The sequence below is a fragment of the Felis catus genome, chromosome B1 (assembly GCF_018350175.1).
Source record: "Felis catus isolate Fca126 chromosome B1, F.catus_Fca126_mat1.0, whole genome shotgun sequence".
Lineage (NCBI taxonomy): Eukaryota > Metazoa > Chordata > Mammalia > Carnivora > Felidae > Felis > Felis catus.
The window spans coordinates 68828845-68844484 of NC_058371.1; the positions used below are offsets into that span (position 1 = coordinate 68828845).

At 39.8% G+C, this 15640-nt stretch overlaps 2 protein-coding genes across 8 annotated transcripts in view; one reads left to right on the forward strand and one right to left on the reverse strand.

Annotated features, from left to right (window-relative positions):
• CB1H4orf45 (chromosome B1 C4orf45 homolog) overlaps positions 1-14915 on the forward strand; it is a 98118-nt gene extending 83203 nt beyond the window's left edge. The window contains exon 5 of one of the 2 annotated variants that reach the window (XM_045055729.1): positions 12656-14713. In XM_045055729.1, coding sequence (XP_044911664.1) covers positions 12656-12850 — 195 coding nt within the window. In that variant the 3' untranslated portion in view covers positions 12851-14713. The other variant, XM_045055730.1, reaches the window with a different exon arrangement.
• Positions 7104-15640, reverse strand: part of FNIP2 (folliculin interacting protein 2) — a 133864-nt gene continuing 125327 nt past the window's right edge. For 5 of the 6 annotated variants that reach the window (XM_023252722.2, XM_023252720.2, XM_023252721.2 and 2 more), the window contains 2 exons: positions 12834-12949; positions 7104-10888 (listed from right to left, as the gene is read on the reverse strand). In XM_023252722.2, the coding sequence (XP_023108490.1) occupies positions 10810-10888; positions 12834-12949 (195 nt within the window). In that variant the 3' untranslated portion in view covers positions 7104-10809. The remainder of the gene's footprint in view (positions 10889-12833; positions 12950-15640) is intronic. The other variant, XM_023252723.2, reaches the window with a different exon arrangement.

The window sequence follows — 15640 nt, forward strand, 5'->3', positions numbered from 1 at the left end:
ACATGAATTAGAGAATCCTATTTAATAGTAATACTGATAAACAATCAGTTTTGTGGTTCCTTTTAACCCGTGAGAACATTTTGAAATTTATATGGGATTTCCACAGTAATGCCCATACTGTGGGTAGCTGGGTATTATTCCATTTTATAGCTAAATAAAACAAGATATTGTAGATTTCAATCCTTACAAGTGCTTATTTAACATACGGGTGAACCTGGAGAAAATAGCTTTCTCCTTGGTTTGCAAAAGCTGAGAAAGCTCTCAGCGTATGAAATGGAGGTAAATCTGTAAGTCCTGTCAAGACTGTTGCAGACGGTTTTGTGACACTTCCTAAAACAGTAGATCAGTTCAAATTCAAGTTTTTCCCATTACTATCTAGGAAAACTTGAGCAGGTTGCATAGTTTCTCTATATGGGTTTTTTTGTAAGTAAAGTGGGGAATTAGTATTTGTACAGAATATTTGATAAGACTGCTCGTAAGAATCAAGTAAAGAATGTGTAAGTATATACAAATGAATAATTATTTCCTAGGGTCATTTTGCATAATTCCACAGCACAATGCATTTTATAGTAATCCAGTATTTCCATATTGAGTCTCATTTCCACAAAAGAAAGGAAATGGGATAGCTCTCATTAATCCAAAGATTCCTATTTCCTACATGAAGACAGTCTCCTTGCTCCATCGAAGAATCTTGCCAACTCCCTAAGACGACTGCTTGACCTCCATCACCAGAGATCTGATTCATTAGCAATTAATTACATCTATTTGAAACATTCTGTGAAGGAGCCATGGAAGTCCTCCTTGGTAGATCCTGACCCCAGGGGAACTTTGTATTAAAAAAGGGAGCAGTTCAGCTGCTAACATTCCTCCGTGGTCTGATTTTTGGGCTGGTTCCAAATGAAATGATTTATTGTAGTGTGTGTGGATGAAGGTTGGGTTAGTTACCTTCCGTCACTGAACTAATTTTGTGTAGGATTGGAGCAATCATGGATTAAACAATCCCAAATGTCTCCTTCTATCATTCACTAAATCCAATGGAGAGTTGCACATTAAAACAAAAAAACAAAACAAAAAAAAAACGTGTTAAGACTTTTTATTTTGAAATGATTTCAAATTTACAGAAGAGTTGCAAGAATAGTACAAAGTGAACTCTGATATTCTTTATCGAGAACAGTCACTTGTTTATTTGCTTTAATGCTTTCTAAATGTGTGTGTGTGTGTACATTTGTTTTTCCAAATCATGTGAGGTTAAGTTGCAGACATGATTCTTCCTTACCCCTAAACATTTCAGGGTATATTCCTAAGAACAAAGGTGGTCTCTCATATAACCACGGTACAATTCTAAGATTTAGGGAGTTTAACATTGATACAATGTAATTATCTATAGTTCATAATCAAATTTTATTAATTGAGCCAATAATGTCTTTTGTAGTTTCTCCTCATCCAGGATCCAATCTAGAATTACATATTGCATTTAGTCCCCATGTCTCCTTCAATTTAGAACAGTTCCTCAGTCTTGGTCTTTTATAGCACTGACATTTTTGAAGAGTCTAGACCAGTTCTGTAGAATATCTCTTAACTTGGGTTTATCTGACGGTTTCTCATGAATAGATTCTGGTTATGTGTTTTGGGCAGGAACCTCAGCTAAGTGACATCATGTCATTCTCAGTGCTTCACATCAAAGAGGCACCTGACGAGAGTTTAACTCATTGTTAGTAAGGTTAATTAATCACTTGGACACATCTTTTCCCTTCCAGAGATAAACAAAATACTATATCACCCCAAGTAATCTTTCTTTTTATAAACTAGTCTTTCTTCTAAATTTCTAGATATACATTAGAAACTTGTTCCCTATGTCCAGTTTTTGGACCATCTCACAGGATTCTTGTGGATGATACTTCAACAAGTACTCCAGCCTGCCCCCCCCCCGCCCACCCCCCGTAATGTAAATCCTCTTCAGTGAAAATGACTTGAAGCAACTGTTCTTATATATTCAAAAGCCAATAATGAATATAACATGTGTCAAGCCTCTAACATAATGCTTTACACCAGCCACCAATGAGTGGTTACCACTGCTACACTTACCTGGGATGCCAGCACATTTTCCATTTTATGCTGCAAGAATCAAAACCATGTACTGAAAACAGCCTCAATGAAATAAATGTCAATGGTACTGGGGGGCTTTGAGGGAAATCCCTTTTCTCATGAAGATAGATGGTTGAAAATGGGATATTTTATATTCACATTCTTGAGTTTGGATCTTTATTTATAAATCTACATTTGAAGCTTAATTACAATGTTTCTAAAAGTACAATTTATGATATTTAACATTATGTATCATTCTTTATACATTTATCCAAAACAAAATGCTCTTTAAAAATGCTCTTACATATGGGGCAAATTTCTACACTGTTTCTTCTACTGTATTCCCCCCCCCCTTTTTTTTTTTTTAATTTAAAGTTCAATCTTCTAGTTTATGTTATTTTCCCTTCTTGATTTTTGGTTAACTTTTTTTTTCACATAAGTAATAGCCACTTAAGTGTTGTCAATTTTACGTGTATATTACATGCACTTTTAGCACCATCCATTTCTATTTCATTTCTTTGCTTGCAAATGTTCTCATTACCCCCTTTCATTCCAATACATGGACATAATCTCAGTGATTGGTAAATTCTTTCCCTCATCTGTTCACTCACGTTGAATCCAAAGTCAATAATTCTCAAATTTTAATGTGCGTATCAATCACTTAGGGACCGAATAAAGACACAGATTCTGATTCAGCCGGGCTGGGACAGGGCTTGGGGTCTGCATTTCTATGAACTTCTAGGCAATGCAGCTGTTGCTAGTCTGGGACCTTGAGCAGCAAGGTTTAAACTGCAGTTTGAGCTAGGAACTGGAGGGGCTTGGACCACAGGGGAAAGGGAGACAAGAAAGGACAGGCAGGGCAAAGGCAATGTTCGTGTAGTGACTTTGGGGAAGTGCATGTGGTTCAAGATGGCTGGATAATAAATAGCACGCAGAGGGTATCTCGTGAAGTGGCTGAGGAAGAGGAACCAGTTGTTTGAGTGCATGGTGCTAACAAGCTTGGATTTTGCTGGGCTTTCAAACAGAAGTAACAGTATTAAACTTTCATTTTTGGAGGGATTTAGACATCAGCCTAGAAGACTGATTACAACTGTTTGATATGGCAGAAAGAGGAGTTCTGAGGCATTTTGGGAACTCAGTTGAGAAATGAAGAGGGACTGAAAGAAGGCAAAGAGAAAGGAGAAGAGGTGATGCGTCTGAGACACAAAGAAAGTAGCAGATTCAACAGTTCTCCCCATGGGAAGAGAAGGAGGCCAAAGAACACCGCAGAATTCATGAGGGGTGGGAGCAGGGTAGGGGGCAACACGCAGAGAATGAGTAGTTTGCAAAGAAGCCAGTGCCCTATAAAACACTTAGTTGCCAATGGAAAAAGAAATTTGGGATAAAGAGGGGGCAGGAAGACACAGAACAAAAATTTAACAAGGGAGAAACAATTTTTGTTTACACTTTGACTATAGTCTGTAGATTGAGAACGTGCAGGTGAGAAAGGGGGACGGATGATAAATGCTGACTGAAGGTACTAAGAAAGCTGAGCGAGATGCATGGCTCTAGGAATTAACACAGCACTGCAGGGGTTAATCCTTACAGGGAGGGAGCGTTTTTTGCTCCCACTGTGAAGGAAGTGCTACCTCCTTCCTTGCCATCTCAGAGGGCTTTTTCTTTTCTTTTTTTATTTATTTATTTTGAGGGAGACAGAGACAGTGCAAGTGGGGGAGGGGCACAGAGAGAGAATCCCAAGCAGGCTCCACACTGTCAGCACAGAGCCGGATGCAGGGCTCGAACCCACAGAGAAGCCGTGAGATCACCACCTGAGCCAAAACCAAGAGTCGGACCCTTATTAATCACCTGAGCCAGCCAGGTGCCCCCAGAGGCTTATTTCTAACACACTTTCCCTATCCTCCCACATCTCCCTTGCCGCATATACCCAAAGACTATCTAGGACTTGTATCTCAGCTTTTACAGGATAACTGCTGCCTGTACTGTTTACTGTGTTAAAGATCTTTGCTTCAAAGCCTGCTTCTTATAATCTGGCATGACAATATTCTGACCATCCAACTGCTTTTGGGGGGGGGGTCATAATATATATCATCCTACTTATATCTGAAGTACCTGTATCAGCCAAGGTTCTTCTGAGACATAGAACCACAAAGATGGACAGATAGACAGACTGATTGAGTTGAAGGAATTAGGAATTGGCTCACAGGATTGTGGAGGCTGGCAGATGCAAAATGGGCAGGGTAGGCCAACAAGGCTGGAGACTAGGCAAGAGTGACGTTGCAGTTCAGGTCCAAAGGCAGTCTGGAGGCAGAATTTCCTCTTCATTGGGGACTTCAATCTCTTAAATCCTTCAACTGACTGGATGACGCCCACCCACGTGATGGTGGGTAATCTGCTTTACTGAAAACCTATTCATTTAAAAGTTAATCTCTTCAGAGCACTAGCCTCAGCCCCTCCCCCCACTCCACCCCCAGCTCTGGCCCAAGGCAGGAGAACTGGGGCTGGGGCGTGGGATGCAGTCTGTGGTAGGGGAGCTTTGGGATGAGAGCAGTCTGCATGCTCGAAGCCCCCTTCTGTGAGAGGAGCTTCAGTACTGGCCACCAGGCAGGGCCCGGCTGGGGCGGGGAGCGAACTACAGCAGGAGCGGGAACCTCTGTGACTGTGCGTGGGTCTCTGTCCGACCCACCTCCCCTCCTGTCTCGCCTGAGACCCTCCCCCTTTCCCTGGCTTTACCTGGCGGGCGTATATTTCTTTCCTCATTGGTTCTCCCCAAAGCCTGTAGTTAGCTGTGAGGACTGAGACTAGCACAACGTGCCCCAACTTAATGGGCTCTTCAGGTCTGTCCCCTCTGTGGGGAAAGAACCCTGCTCGCACAGCAGCCCAGCCAGGTGTGCTGCCCTGTAGTCGTTAGTATCCATCTGGATCCTCAGGATCCTAGAGCAGGTTGAACCTATTATCACCCTCATTTCACAGCTGTGATCATCGAGGCCAGAGAGGTTGAGAAACTTGTCCAGTGTCACATAGCTGGTAGGCAGCCGAGTCAGGATCTGAACCCAGCCAGCCAACGTTCACCCTGTCCAAAGACACCACCTGCATCTGGAGCACGGGCCATGCTAACTGAAGGAGTCTACAAGAAGGAAGCTGTAAGAAGACAACGTGGACCTTGGAAGGGAGAAGGGTTGCTGATCAGACACACAGGTCTGCAGGTGCGAAGCCTGTAACCTACGGTTTTGCTAGAGGCAGATCATCCCCGCCCCACCCTGCCTCGGCTCTGGGCTCGGTGACTCACTTGTTAGCAGGACTCTGTTACTTTCCTGCTTGGTAGCTCCAAGGCCCTCCGTGGAAATGCCCTGCGGGAAGTCAGCCCTCAAGTAGCAAACACTTAGGGAGAAACAGCAATTTTGTCAGTCACCTCCCTGAACCTTCATCTCCTTGCTGAAAACCAGGTCCTACCTAATATAACCCAAAGTGGGACATGTTTTAAGCAACCTCCCCCTCCCACCCCCTCTGGAGGCATTCCCCTCTGCCTCCCAACCTGGTTTCCAGATTCTCAGGTAGCTGGCACGGCCTGATCCCTGATCGATAGGTTATTATAGGTGCTCAGTCTATAATGCAGAACCGCCCCCCAACCCGCCCCTTTGGCCACCAGGAAGATCTCACTTGGACTGCTTTTTCCACTTTGACCAGCACCTAGCACCGAAATATTTGTTGAATGGATAAGTGAATTGATAAGGATTAAAGAATATATCAACCAAGCTTAGAAAATAAATCTCAATCTCATCTAAAAAGATACCTTCACAGAAACTTCCACACTGGTGTTTGACCCTAATATCTGGATATCATGGCCTAACCCAAGCTGACACATAAAATTAACTGTCACAGTACCCATCTCATCCAGGTGTGGGGATTTTCTATAACGCACCTGACAGAACAGTCTAGGCACCAGGGAACTGAGAAGCAAGGCGGCATGTATGTATGTATGTGCTTAAGTTCTTTACCAATGGCATGATTTTAAAGTTGCTTGAGGGAGTAGGGAAACACTTTTGAAATTTTCATTTAATCAATAAGGGAGTTTGAGATACCTAATGTTAGTTCTCCCTATGGTCTTTAAGATGACATGATTCAGTATGGTATTATGTATGTTACAAAAATTATACATAAAAGCATTTTCTTTTTCTGAGACTTTATATATATATATATGAATGACCTCATCTTTTACATAGCAAATATTATATAATGCCCTTTACTTTCCTAAAATAAAATTCATATAGAATATAACCTACTTCCACACATAATTTATAACACACCAATATAATGCTCTAGATGTACTATTTAAAAAGTAACCTATTAAAATATATTTTAATACACAGACATTGAAACACTAGATTAGAACAGGAAATGTAACGGAGCAGGCAGATCTTACATCTATATGCCGTCTGCAGGAATGCTACAATTACAAAGGAAGACGGATGCAGATGTACAAATGACTCAAATTCATGAATACAGTAGCGGTCGGTAAGGTTGTTTTCCAAATTTATGTTAATTCTTGTAAAAATTCTGAATCGTACAAAGTAAAGTCTTCCCTCGATTTATACAACAGTGGCATTCCTGGAAAATTCAGCATATATTAAAATCATGTGAGAAACACATTGTGCTTTTACGTAAAGCAGAATTAAATTCTCAGCCTAGATAATTATAAACAGGTTTTTCACCCACAGGACTGTCCGGCAGAACATTTATAAAAGTCATGCAGGAGGTGGGACAAGCTCTCATTCCGTGGGGTGTCCCGTACATTACATGACCTTTCTCTTACCATCCTCGGCCCCCATCCGCTATGTGCCAGTACCCGTCACCCACCATTATGCTAACCAAAAATGTCCCTACATTTCCCAAACACCCCTGCTGAAAATCACTGACATATATTACCAACTTGTTTCAGCATGAACTAATGGAAATGAGACCTCTAGGTTTTTAAGTTCTGAGATTAAATGTAACAAACCACATGCAGTACCAGGAAAATGTTCAAGATAAATTCAAAAGGTTTATTGCACCAAATGCCACAGAAAAATGGATCAAAATAATACATGAACAAGTTTTAAGAAAAAATTTCTATACATTGACACTGATATCTATTTACCTGATCAAAAATATAAAGACCTATCAATTTGTCTTACTGGAGCTTCAATAATAACAAATCCCAGAATTTTCTCCTTTTTTAAACACCACTTAAATGTAAGCATATTGCAACCTTGCTCCCAAGATATATAGTCACCAAACTTCTGACATTTAGAAATTAACACTCAGATGGGGGCTGCTTGATTTAGGTAAATATTATATTAAAATATCCCCTCCCCCACAGCACAATAAAAAAAACAAATGGTTCACATTTACCAAGAGAAGCTAAAGACTTTTTCAATTTAATGGTGAAAGTATGCATGAACAAAATACTTTCAAAAGTACATATTAGTGGGAAAATCCAGACATTTAAAAGAATTTTAGGGCCGCTTTATATTCTTTATTTTTATGTACAACCAACTCTAGTGAAGAACCTAAAAAGCTACAGACTAAATTTTTATAAAATCTCAGGACCTAATTATAAGAGCCTAAACGACAGTTTAGTGTCACTTAGCAAGCAGGGACTTTCCTCCCTCCAAAAAAGTTACTTTTGAAAAATATGGTTAAGTTTAAAAAGTTGCGATGTGTAAACGGCAGTTCCATGGGATGTGAAAAGATTATAGTTACTTTTATTAAAAAACAGCACACTTCAGAAAAATGGATTGAAGCCTGTACAAAAAGCTATTTAACACTGATAAAAATAAAATACTTTGGAATTATGCACAAGTATGGAAGCTACATTTTAAATTTTCATTGTCATGTTTAAACGTACACAATTATCTTTACATTCATATCACTCGTCGATCTATTAAAAATAAAACTGCAACATGCTAGAAAGAGGTCCATCACAGTAACATTTACACACTTCTGCTCTGTCATGCCTCACTAGCTTGCTTGAAAAAGCAAGATGCTACAAAAGTTACACTCAACAGGTAAGACTTAAAAGTTGAAGAAACCCTAAAGGTGGAATCCTGTCAACTGAGGTAGTTTACTTTTCTCTTTTTTTTTTTTTCTTTTTTTTGTTTTTTAATTTTAATTTTTTCTTGAAGTGGGCATTGGGAGAGGGTGGGATCCCTTTCTTGCCTCTTGGGCTAAGACAGAATGAAGCCACTGGGTGGTGTGAGTGGGTGTATCTCAACACAATTCCATGAGAGTTTTTTCTTTTCCACTTTTGGGAAGAGGCTGAATTTAAGACAAAGAAAACTTGAATGTTATTTAGAGGAGGATTATAAAAGAGCAGCAACATTCTTGGTCTGTTTTTGTAGGCAATAGATGTGAGGATTAGGTTCTGACTGGAATCCTGAGTGTCACTGAGACAACCCCCACATGTGACCCACCTGTAGTTTCCAACAGACATTTTCCAAGAGAGAGTTTTAGAACAGTAGATTAAGAGGCAGATTAAATTTTCTCAGGCTTTGAGACAACTGGGCTAAATTTTTATGTATGGAGTTTAGAATCAGCCATTTAAAGCCCAATTTCCCCCTATGTGGGTCTAATTTTCAACATGCCACTACGTACACATTTTGAATGAAACTGGTTCTGTATCTAGTTATTTTCTACGAAACCGTGGAAGGTGGTGGATGAGGGAAAGTGCTCAAAACGTGTAAACAAGGAAAAGGGAAACAGAGATGAGGGGAATGCTCTGAACTGGTGCAGATGGAAATGATACAATGTCAGCTATTATAATTTATTCACACATAACGAGAAACAAATGACGAGTGAGCTGAGCCACAGGTGAGGTTCATTCTCTGGGTAACACAACAACAGGCAGTGACATCATGGATAGAGGCGTTAGAACACCAAACTCAGATGTTAGACGAAAGGGATGAGAAAAACATAAAAAGGCTGGAAAACTTCAATCTCACGAAAGAAAGATATAAAATAAAAATTAAAGATCTTATTAAGAGCCTTAATGCACCCACCTACATTTCACATCATAAAAAAGAGAGAGAGAAGAAAAGGTAGCAGTTCTGACCTATTCCTAAAGAATTATTACACCCATTTTTCTCCATTGGTACTTGCATAATGAACTTGCATTTGTAAAAGAAGAAACAAATTTATGTCACTTGGTGTTCAGAATCAGGACTGTATCAAATAAAAAATCTGAAGTCATTCTAAGCCCTAGAAGGAAAGTTACTTCATAATCTTGGGTACAAATGGATGCATGAAAAAGACTGGAATTAATTTATAAAATGGTGTTAAGGAAATGAGAGCCTGGTTATAATCAACTGTATGCAAGATCTGCAAGGTGCTGACAATCTTCTGATTGGCTAGATTAGCACCGGTCTTTTAACAATCAATATTTTTAAACTCTCCTCCTTTATCTTGGATGTTGGGACACACTCTGACATGGTCAGAGTTCATGACCAGTACACTAAGTAAAGTTCCTTTTACATTAACAAAAATTTAAGGTGTTTTTTTTTTTTAAAGTGAACTATGCTAATAAACAATCCTTCATTTTGACAGATTTTATAATGGGTAAGTTAGTTTCTGGAGAGGTGTTTTGAAAAGGGCTTAGGCATTAGAAGGCACAGAGATGATAATGTAAAAATTTAGATCATTTATGGATTGTTTATAAATGTACAAACTAATTACTTTCATTAGTCATCCTGAACTGTTGCAGGTTTCATTTCCCACCAGGCCAGCTGTGCCTTTTAAAGTAGAAATAGTCATTTGTATTAACTATTTAGGAAGAAAGTGGCTTCGGCTGGAAGAATTTAGCAACAGAAACACTCTTGAGCTCATAGGAATAACTTTGGTAAATGGCCTCTCCTAAAAAGGCCGCTGAAAGCTCTAAAGTATGAGGATAAAATATATGGTATCAGACTGTGCACTCTGCAGCTATGAACTACATCTTGATGAGATTAAGATGCTACATTGATTCCTGGGTTTATTGCACCAACAGTCCATCTCTACCCTACCTGTGGCTGCATCTGCAACAAGGTAAACTCCAAGAAGATGTGAAAACAGTGGGTCCCTAAAGCACTCTCTTCCCAACGGTCGATCCTCTTTCCTGTTTGGCGTCAGGCGGTAACTCCTATGGCCACCAGACGGGAAGACGGCACAATGCGGCTTGCTTTCTTTCACCTTTTGTAAAAAGCAAACCCTGCCCTGGAATCCAGACACCTTGTTCTGACTGTCTTAGGATAGCAAGTTACACTTTCTCCCATTTGGAGAGCTCACGCCTAAACTCTGAAACATTCTCCTACTGGAATGGTACGTACACTGGTTACCCCTGCTCCAAAGTCGCTTGTCGTTATTCTGCCCAAACACACAGGCGCTCTGGACCGACAGCTTAGTGTTTAGTGTAGTGTTTATGTCTTCTCCTACCAAAAAAGTCACTCTCTCTGTTGATTCATGGGTAACAAAAGGCCAAAAGTATTCGTGAAAAACACAAATGCCATTATGTCAAGTAAACCTAAGTTGTCCAACGAGGCATCCACTTGAAGCAACGGAACGAAACAAAACAAAATAAAACAAAAGCAGTGGAATGACGGTTTCTGTTTGCTCTTCTCATGCTTTTGACGTCACAGAGAGCTTTCTCCTTTCGCCTTCGGTTGAGAATCTGATTTTTTTTTTTTCTTCCAAGGAAGAACTGTCCTGAGCTTTAGCTTATAAGAGTATCTGAGCGACGTAAGGAGAATGAGTACTGGCAATAGCAGTCAACAGAGGCAGGTCGTTTGATTCAATCCTGAATATTGAAAAAAAGAAAAGAATATTAAAGTAGCATGATTTTACAGTAAAGTATTATTGCTAGGTACCAAGTTTGCCAGATCATTGCTTAAAACTAACGATAAAGTAAGAGATGGAAAGACAATAAACTTGTTCTTTTATTGTGATCTCCCAGTGGATGCCGCCCAAGGAGGCAGAGGAAGATGCTGGTGTGCTATGCCTAAGTGTGGACACAAGGCTGTTCTTCCCAAGGCAGAGGTCACTCAATCTTAAGCCCATAACTTTTCTATATTTTGTGACAATTAATGTTTTCTCCAGTGGCTCATCATTCTTCTAGCCAACAGTGCTGAGCGCATACTGAGATTCTGCACCTGGGCTCAAATCAGTCTTAGGATAATGATGAAGGTGGGAGCTTTTTCAAAACACTTGAGGATTTGTTCAACAGGTTACATGATTTAGAGCCTCACTAGGCATCTGAGCCACAGCATTCTGAGAGCAAAGTGACACTAACAGATACTGAATCAAGAGACATCACAGCATCAAATGGACGTGGCTTCGGCTGCCTCTCTTACAGCAGAAGCGGCTACAGCGTGGTCACTGGCTAAATGCTGCCAAATGTCCTGAAAAAAATTAGGACTGCTTCAGTCCGTGGAATATGTCCTATTTTTTTCCCCTTGAATTCCAAAAATGAAAAATTAAAAATAAAATTTAAAAAGGTAGCTGCCATTACTTCATGGAATGTTCTATGCTTTCTCCAGTAACACTCCCTACAGATCTCCTTTCAGGCTACATAAGAAGTTCCTCAGTACCTTTTGTGCTGCTGGCTCTGACTAGGAGGGGAAGGGGCTAGAGAGGCTGCATGTGACCCCCACTAATCATGCACTAAGAGGACCTAGCGATGAGAGGGGTAAATAAATCCTTCTGGTCTTTCTAATAGTGTCCATGGACACCTGCCAGCCAGGGAAAGATCCTAGAAATACAAGTCACACATCTGGCAGTGGGGAGCCTAGTGAGCAGGACCAAAGTGTGAAGCCGGTAAAGAGAGCTAAACAAAAACTAGGAACAATAACAACAACAACAAAGAGATATGTTGCAAGTTAACTGCAAAAGCAAACGCCTAAAAAGGGAAAAATATTTTTTGAATAAAGTATGGGAAAAAAAATGTATGACAGGAAATACCAGAGTCACAGTACTGTAAGTCACATCCTGGGTGTGAAAGATGAAAAAGTCTGACAAGAATGCAAAGACCCGAGCCTTGAAATAATACTTTGATTAGCAGGCTTGATGGAGAATTTCAAGGCTGACATCATATATGCAATTTTTTCTTGCTCAAACTTAGGGGAATCCTCATCATAGTTAAGGGGGTCAATTCCCCATAAACACAGTGTCTTCTTGTTAGTTCTTTGTTGAAAAATTAAGCAGAGACTAACAAAGGTCATAATTTCTTCTCTGAGAGAAGTTCTGGCAAAGACCCTGTGGAGCACAATGTACATTATCAGTAACATCAATATGCCTCCTCTTCCAAAGGGCCTGTAATGGAGGAGGGGCAAGTGCTGTCACCCTGCAAACATGCAGGTGGCCCCTGAAGGTCCAGGATCATGGCCTTTCTTCCCTCCTCCAGGGAGCAAAAGGCAGGTCTGAGAGGCTGAGCCTTTGACATCTTACTGAAAGGACTAGAAATGGGCAGGCCGAGTAGGGTTAAATTTTTCACTTTCAAGCATAAAATAATCCAGGGAGAAGACTAACATAAAGCACCACTAGCTTAAAGTTCTGCGCTCGTTTCCAGGTCCGGAACTCCAGTGTCAGCTACGAAGATGGGAAGCAGCAGGGGCACACGTCTGATGACGTTTCAGCGGGGTGCCAGGGCCCGCAGGTTGTGGGCGACACAGGCTACGTGGTTGGTGGGAGCAGCGTTAGGGTCAGCCCCATCACAGGGAGAAACGGCGGCATGTCACACAACTCACCCCAGGACGACACCTAATTCTTTCACGTGGACTCGTGTGTGACCACGCAGATACTCAGACAGCATCTTACTTTTCAGGTACATCTCCTGTAGTCTGTCTTCAAGATGCATGATGCACTGGGGAGCCAACAACATTCAGGATGAGGGGCAGCATTCAAACCTCTGCCAATATTCTAAGAGCTGGAATTCTCTTAATTCCTTTCTAAGTACACACCTATAACCTCATTCCTTTCAAATACACATAAATATTACAGACCGCATCAAACCCTACCACTGGTAGGTATAAGGAAAGGTTTATATAAAACAACAGTTTACTTTTTCTAATGACTATTAAGATTTTCATACATATCTGCTAGTCTTTTTTAAAAAGCATTTTTAACATAGATGAAATCATTCCGTTAAGTGCATTTATTTCCTACTTTTAAAAAACTTTATAATAATCCTTTCCCTGTGTTATTAACAAATCTTTATCAAAGTAATTTTTATGGCAAAATAATTTCTGAGAATGTAAATTATCATTATTTGCTTATCCACATGGCAATCTGAGTTTTTGTTGCTATAATTTTTTAAAGAACATCTTTGTTGTCGTTTTCCTGTATCTCAGATTGTTTTGGCGAAATACATCCCCAAAAGTAGAGTGAATGGAACAAGGTTACTTTAAATTTTTTGTTTTTGTTTTTGCTCTCAAGAGTGCATTTTAACTAGGTCTTTAATAACAATAAAGAAAAGGCAATTATTCTCAGGACATCTCTACCCTTGGAATTGTGTCCAACTTCATTTTTTAGAGAATAGCAACCATCTGTGTCTTTCACCAGAGGCAAATGCTTTTGCGTTTGGCAGGCAGAGCCATCCAAGCATCTTCAGTAAGACACCTGACGGCTTTGGCAAGGGTAATTCCATCATACATAATTTTCTTCTAGACCATTACGCCTGTTATTTTCAAGGTAAAAAGATTAACAGATGCATTTGAAAATGTTGATCCTGACCATCTGGGCTGATCATAGAAAAAGTATTCGAGATGCAATCTTACAGTTTTTCATTGGCTTAAAATCTTTTAAATGTATTGTGCTGAGGAAAAACAACTGGTAAGTGTCTAATAAGAGTAATAATTAAAGCAAGGAAGGTTTCACCAATCCTCATGGAAATGCTCCTCCAAATAAGCAGAGCTAAGCGGTAAAAGGAGCTCCCGTTAAGTTTCAGTTTCTTATAAACACAAAGTTTTTAATAAGAGTGTTATAAAATATTAAAAAGAACATTCACATTATGTTGAATCCTTTGTTTTAAATGGTTAATTGATGGTGTTTTCATAGTCCCCATGAAAGCTGTATGTTGTAATGTGGAAATAAAGAGAACACTGGTCTATATGGAATGTATACTAAACTCAAAATCAAATCATTTAGAATTTTTTTTATAAAAGGTCTGATTATCATATAGAACCACTTTGGGCTCTGCCCTCCCCTTTTTCTGGGATTTTATTCCTGAGATGGATTTGTTTAATTTTTAACTTCTGAAATTTTAAATAGCTACTTTCATTTTTTTATACTGAAGGCTCTAATAGCCACTTACTCATGTGTTTCAGTCAAGTGATTTTTAGGGAAACTTTGAAACTGCAAATGAAATTTTCTTTCAGCTTGGTTTTGTCAGGTTAAATAAGTCATTCCATTCATACTACTGAGTGGCTAAACATGCGTCTGTCAAAAACAAAAACAAACCAAAAAACATACTTTAGCCCAAATGAAGTAAAAAGAATTAATTATAATGATTTATTGCTTGGATAACTAAGATGTCAAATGTAATAAGAGCTATATATTACAGAAAAAAATGTGAAACATGGTAAATACTTAAAATAGTAAAAAAAAAAAAAGTATAAAATCGAATATATCTTTCTTTCCTTATAGAAAAGCAAAGTTCGGCCACTAAATCAGCATGATGCAGCTTGCTATTAGAAAGAAAAACTGCCCGCAAATATAGAACAAAAGTAAGGCCGTCATAACCCGTAAGTGCTTCTCACATCACCCCCTGGGACAGAGGTCCTGCGAGAGTATGCTTCAGTATAAAGCCCAAATAAAGATTTTGGTGAAAAGGTGTTGTCAGTCATTAATATTATTCATGAAACTGATTATTATCAGTAGTCACACTAATAGTACCTGTTTCCTGAGAACTTATCACATGTAACACTATTCCAAGTGCTTTACCTGAATCCTCTAATTTCACTTTCATAACCATATGAGATAAGTTCTCTTACTTCCTCAGCTTTACAGATGGAGAAATGCAGACCTTGAGAAGTCACACATTTAGGAAGTAGCGGAGCTTGGATATGACCCTAGACTACTGGATCCCAAAGGCCATGCACTGGCCACTGCTGTACCCTGACTGGTAAAACATCTCACATGGGCATGGTGCTTTGGAAGTTTAAAAAGCACTATCTCAGACCGAATTTTCAGAGCGTTCTCACGACATGCTTGTTGAATGGATTCTACCTTTGTTTTACAAGTGAGAAGGCTGAGGTTCAGAGATGCTCAGGACTGTCCACTGTCACACAGCTCAACAATGGCAAAGCCTAGGCTTCACCTGGCTGCACTGCAGGGTCTCCCTGTCATGCCACACTGTCACAACAACCACACAGTACTTCAAATCACCTTCTTGAAGGCCATGAAAGTCTTGACTCTCTGAGGACTGTGGTGCAACGGTAGGTCACAAGATCTCAGAGAAATTGCCACTCCATTCATGGTTAGTGTGGGTAATTCATATTCAGCTTCTCACTTTGTGATTAAATAGCTCTGTACCTCGTGCGGAGGTAACGGATGC